The sequence below is a fragment of the Microtus oregoni genome, unplaced genomic scaffold, assembly GCF_018167655.1.
Source record: "Microtus oregoni isolate MIOR12 unplaced genomic scaffold, Mior012 000052F_ref0000163, whole genome shotgun sequence".
Lineage (NCBI taxonomy): Eukaryota > Metazoa > Chordata > Mammalia > Rodentia > Cricetidae > Microtus > Microtus oregoni.
In genome coordinates this window covers 15117226-15123225 of record NW_024543828.1, presented here as the reverse complement: position 1 = coordinate 15123225, position 6000 = coordinate 15117226, and the positions used below count along the sequence as shown (strand labels likewise).

At 42.6% G+C, this 6000-nt stretch overlaps 1 protein-coding gene across 1 annotated transcript in view; it reads left to right on the top strand.

Annotated features, from left to right (window-relative positions):
* The first annotated feature begins 340 nt into the window (after positions 1 to 340).
* The window catches only part of LOC121437522 (short transient receptor potential channel 5-like), a 146404-nt gene continuing 140744 nt past the window's right edge, over positions 341 to 6000 (top strand). Inside the window, exon 1 of the mRNA XM_041637388.1 lies at positions 341 to 718. Within this exon, the coding sequence (XP_041493322.1) occupies positions 341 to 718 (378 nt within the window). The remainder of the gene's footprint in view (positions 719 to 6000) is intronic.

Below are 6000 nucleotides of genomic sequence, written 5' to 3'. Positions count from 1 at the left end.
TAATAACATTAGTATGGATAATATTGGGAACAAATGCAGTAGAGGGTTTGAGTAACTTATCCAAGATAACAGGGCTGGTGAGTGTTAAATAACTGTTCGAGTCCAAGTCTTTCTGACCAAAGCCTGGGTTTCTGCTGCTCTGCTCCTCAGCAACAGTGAAACATTGATGTCATTGAAACGCTTCGAAATTTTGAAATCCCGTTTGAAAGGGATTGATGAGCGGCCATTTGAAACCTTCAGGTAACTAAAACTATCTTCTCTCTCTCTCTCTCTCTCTCTCTCTCTCTCTCTCTCTCTTTCTCTCTCCCTCCAAACTTAGCTTTCTAAGTTGATGTGAGCCATGGCCCAGCTGTACTACAAGAAGGTCAATTACTCACCTTACAGAGACCGCATTCCCCTGCAAATCATGAGGGCTGAGACGGAGCTCTCTGCTGAGGAGAAGGCCTTCCTTAGTGCCGTGGAGAAGGGGGACTATGGCACCGTGAAGCAGGCACTGCAGGAGGCTGAGATCTACTACAATGTCAACATCAACTGCGTGGATCCTTTGGGCAGGAACGCCCTGCTCATTGCCATCGAGAACGAGACCTTGGAGATCATGGAGCTACTGCTGAACCATAGCGTGTATGTGGGCGATGCATTGCTCTATGCCATCCGCAAGGAAGTGGTGGGCGCTGTGGAGCTTCTGCTTAGCTACAGGAAGCCCGGTAGAGAGAAGCAGGTAAGAGAATTCACACTAGGTTGGTACCAGTCAGAATATCAGGGCATCAGAGTCCAAAGGAAAGGTTTGGCAGCCTGGAATTGAGAGGGCTTGTCTTAGAAACTGTTATCAGTTGTCTCGGTAGCTTCCTTGGGCGGTCCCAGCTGTTTTACTCTTTTGCTGTGTCTCTTGGTCTTAGTTACTTATACATATTGAACACTTGACAGTGCGAAGACATGCTCTTCATGTCTAGAATATGTAAATTCTTTCCACTTTCTTTACCACCTCCCATTATATCTTCATTTCCTTCCCGTACTCAAAAGTCACATTCTAGAAAAGAGAGCAAATCCAGACCTGCGCTTTCTCCTTGAAAGGCTGTTCTTCCACAGAAAAAGGCAAGAAGACTTTATCCTTGAGTGCCGTAGTGCAAAGACGAAGAGAAACCTCACTTGTTTTCCTAGTACACGCTATGTGACTGAATTCTACTCACAGGTGTTTGCAAGTTTGCTTCCATGAATCTCATAATCTCTAAGTCACCAAAAGTTGGTATCTTTGTACAGTTATCTTTGATTTCTCAGTCAAATCTTGCCCCCATATTCAATCCCCAAGCTTCATGGTTTCTCCCTCCATCTTTCTTTCCTCTCTAAGCCAGTCCCCACTAGTATTGCCTGCTCTGTCATCACTCTCCTAGATGAGAGGGTCTCCAATTGCAGCCCCTAGACTGGCAGCAGCAGCATTTCCTGAGAACTGAGGGAAACTGCAAAGCCTTAGAGCCCCACTATAAGGGTACTAAATCATAAGCTCTGGGATGTTGCCCAATAAGCTGTGCCTTAACAGGCCCTCAGGGGGGATTCTGATGGATGCTCAGGTTTGAGAATCACTGTTCTACCCTAACATAAAAATTTTTCTCATTAGTCTTACTGCATCAATTCTTTTTGTAGATCTGAAGCCATCCTGAAGAGTCTGGTTTATCCTTTCTGAATTAGGAAAATTATCTTACTATTCTTGTCTGTCACTTTAGTACTACAATGTCTTCTATTAGTTTGTCCTCCATTGTTAGGAGGAAATGCTCGAGGTGATGTACTTTATGAAGCAGGGGTCTGTTTTACTAACCATTTTTGGAGGCTGGATGTCCAAGACAAGGTGGCTTAGCTGCCAAACCTCTGACCTTGCTTGCATTATAGCATGATAAAGAAAATGGAAAGGGAACTGGGCAAATATAGAAAGAGACAAACCAGCACCTTGATGAACATGGACAATGAAAATCTGTCATCCTCAAGCATTAGGAAATATGACCAAAGCTGGGCTTGAAGAAAATCCATAGCTTTTAATACAGATGCATTTAGGAAGAGAACAATGAAAATAAACTAAGTGACAACTCACAAAGCACTGGGATTTTCAGAGTAGAAAATGGAGGGAAAATCTGGAATGGACAGATTAACAATTCCTTGACTAAAATGCCTACATCCCCTTCTCCTTCAGCATTTATAATACCCCCAACAAAAAGAAGGATTTCATCTTTCTTGTTCCTTGTTATATCACACTACCAGAGAAAAATGCCTGATAAATGTTTACTTAATGAATGAGTAATATGTAACCAGTACTGAGCTTAGCATCTTAATATGACTTATTCATTTAATCCTCTAGGGAACTCTATAAACTGAATATTATTATTTATTACTATTATTATTATTATTATCAACATCATCATCCCTGTTTGCCAGTGAGAAACAAGATTGTTAAGTCAATTGTTTAAGATCCCACTAACTATTGGAGTTAATAGATTCTAAACCTTTTTATTTGCTAGGCTCTGATCACTCAACTAAATCAGGCTGTTGCTAAAAGTTTGGCAACAAAGGCTGGAGAGATGGCTCTTTAAGAACAAGCATTGCATGCCTTTAATCCCAGAATTTGGGAGGCAGAGGCAGGTGAATCTCTATGAGTTTAAGGTCTACAGAAGGAGTCCCGGAACAGGCTCCAAGGCTACAGAGAGACCCTATCTCAAAAAATCCAAAAGAAAAGAAAAAAAAGAAAGAAAAGAAAAGAACATGCATTGCTCTAGCAGAGGACCTGAGTTCAGTTCCCAGCACCTAAGTGGAATGCCTTGTGAGTACTTGTAACTCAGTTCCAGGATATTATTCTATGCCCCTTATTTTGGTCTCCACAGGCACCTGCACTCATTTGCACAGCCATATATAGACAGACGAACACACATAATTTAAAATGATAACCTAAGTCTTTTAAAAATTAGCAGCATCACAAGGCGCCTGAATGCACAACAGTAAAAACTGACTCAGACTCAGCACATTCAGTGAATGTCAGGGGTTTCTGGAAATGCCCATTCATGGTGTATCTGTCACACAACCTCATTGCAGCCTTGGTTCTGAACACACAATATGCACCCTCTGCATTGCACACGCTAACACTATATACAGTGACACTTCTCAGCCCAGACTGGGGACTATTGACTTATGTGAACTGCAGTGGTTTTTTTTTTGTTTGTTTGTTTTTGTTTTTGTTTTTTTATTAAGAAAAGAAGAAAAAAACAGAAACAAAAAACAAGTTTCCACCTCCTCCCAGCCTCCCATTTCCCTCTCCCTCCTCCCACCTTTCTCCCCCTCCCCCCACTCCTCTCCCCCTCCCTCTCCAGTCCAAAGAGCAGTCCCGGTTCCCTGCCCTGTGGTAAGTCCTAGGTCCTCCCCTCTCCGTCCATATCTAGGAAGGTGAACATCCAAACTGGCTAGACTTCCACAAAGCCAGCTCATTAAGTAGGATCAAAACCCCGTGCCATTGTCCTTGGCTTCTCATCAGCCCTCATTGTTCACCATGTTCAGAGAGTCCGGTTTTATCCCATGCTTTTTCGGTCACAGTCCAGCTGGCCTTGGTGAGCTCCCAGTAGATCAGCTCCACTGTCTCAGTGGGTGGGTGCACGCCTCGTGGTCCCGACTTCTTTGCTCATGTTCTCCATCCTTCTGCTCCTCATTGGGACCTTGGGAGTTCAGTCCAGTGCTCATGTGTGGGTCTCTGTCTCTATCTCTATCCATCACCAGATGAAGGTTCTATGATGATATGCAAGATATTCGTCAGTATTGCTCTAGGATAGGGTCATTTCAGATTCCCAATCCTCAGCTGCCCAAGGAACTAACTGGGAACCTCATCTTGGGGACTTGGGAGCCCCTCTAGGGTCAAATCTCTTGCCCACCCTAAAGTGGCTCCCTTAACTAAGAATTGTGGTTCCGTGCTCCCCTATCCACCTTTCCTTTATCCCAATTCTCCTGATTCCCCAAGTCCCCCCTCCTTCCCTTCTACCTTTTCTCTCCCCATCTCCCCTTACCCCCATCCCACCCCACCCCCAAGATCCTAATTTTCTCCCCGGCAATTTGGTCTACTTCCCTTAGCCAAGAGGATAACTATATGTTTTTCCTTGGGTTCACCTTCTTACTTAGCTTCTTTAGGTTCACCTATTGTAGACTCCGTGGCCCTTATTTATGGCTAGAAACCAATTATGAGCGAGTACATCCCATGTTCATCTTTTTGGGTCTGGGACACATCACTCAGGATAGTGTTTTCTATTTCCATCCATTTGCATGCAAAATTCGAGAAGTCATTGTTTTTTACCGCAGCGTAGTACTCTAGCGTGTATATATTCCATACTTTCTTCATCCATTCTTCCATTGAAGGGCATCTAGGTTGTTTCCAGGTTCTGGCTATTACAAATAATACTGCTATGAACATAGTTGAACAAATGCTTTTGTCATATGATAGGGTATCTCTTGGGTATATTCCCAGGAGTGGTATTGCTGGCTCCAGGGGTAGGTTGATCCCGAATTTCCTGAGAAACCGAAACACTGACTTCCACAGTGGTTGCACAAGATTGCATTCCCACCAGCAATGGATGAGGGTACCCGTTCCTCCACAGCCTCTCCAGCAAAGGTTATCCTTGGTGTTTTTGACTTTAGCCATTCTGACAGGTGTAAGATGATATCTCAAAGGTGTTTTGATTTGCATTTCCCTGATTGCTAAGGAAGTTGAGCACGACTTTAAGTGTCTTTTGGCCATTTGAACTTCCTCTGCTGAGAATTCTCTGTTCAGTTCAGTGCCCCATTTTTTAATTGGGTTAATTAGCATTTTAAAGTCTAGTTTCTTGAGTTCTCTATATATTTTGGAGATCAGACCTTTGTCTGTTGTGGGGTTGGTGAAGATCTTCTCCCAGTCAGTAGGTTGCCTTTGTGTCTTAGTGACTATGTCCTTTGCTTTACCGAAGCTTCTCAGTTTAAGTAGGTCCAATTTATTCAATGTTGCCCTTAATGTCTGTGCTTCTGGGGTTATACATAGGAAGCGACCTCCTGTGCCCATCTCCTGTAGGGTACTTCCCACTTTCTCTTCTATCAGGTTCAGTGTGTTCGGGCTGATATTGAGGTCTTTAATCCATTTGGACTTAAGTTTTGTGCACGGTGATAGATAAGGGTCTATTTTCATTCTTCTACAGGATGACATCCAGTTGTGCCAGCACCATTTGTTGAAGATGCTTTCTTTCTTCCATTGTATACTTTTAGCTCCTTTATCAAAAATGAGGTGTTCATAGGTTTGTGGGATAAAATCCGGGTCTTCTATACGATTCCATTGGTCGACTTCTCTGTTTTTATGCCAGTACCACACTGTTTTCATTACTGTAGCTCTGTAATAGAGTTTGAAGTCAGGGATGGTAATGCCTCCAGAAGATCCTTTATTGTATAGGATTGTTTTGGCTATCCTGGGTTTTTTGTTTTTCCATATAAAGTTGATTATTGTCTTCTCCAGATCTGTGAAGAATTTTGATGGGATCTTGATGGGGATTGCATTGAATCTATAAATTGCCTTTGGTAGAATTGCCATTTTTACTATGTTGATCCTCCCAATCCAAGAGCAAGGGAGGTCCATCCATTTTTTGGTATCCTCTTCAATTTCTTTCTTCAATGCCTTAAAGTTCTTGTCAAATAGATCTTTCACTTCCTTGGTTAGATTTACCCCAAGATATTTTATGCTGTTTTTGGCTATTGTGAATGGTGAAGCTTCTCTGATTTCCCTCTCTGCTTCCATATCCTTTGTGTATAAGAGGGCGACTGATTTTTTGAAGTTGATCTTGTATCCTGCCACATTACTAAAGCTGTTTATCAGCTGTAAAAGTTCTTTGGTGGAGTTTTTGGGGGTCGCTTATGTACACTATCATATCATCTGCAAATAACGAAAGTTTAACTTCTTCCTTTCCAATTTGAATCCCCTTGATTCCATTATGTTGTCTTATTGCTATTGCTAGAACTTCA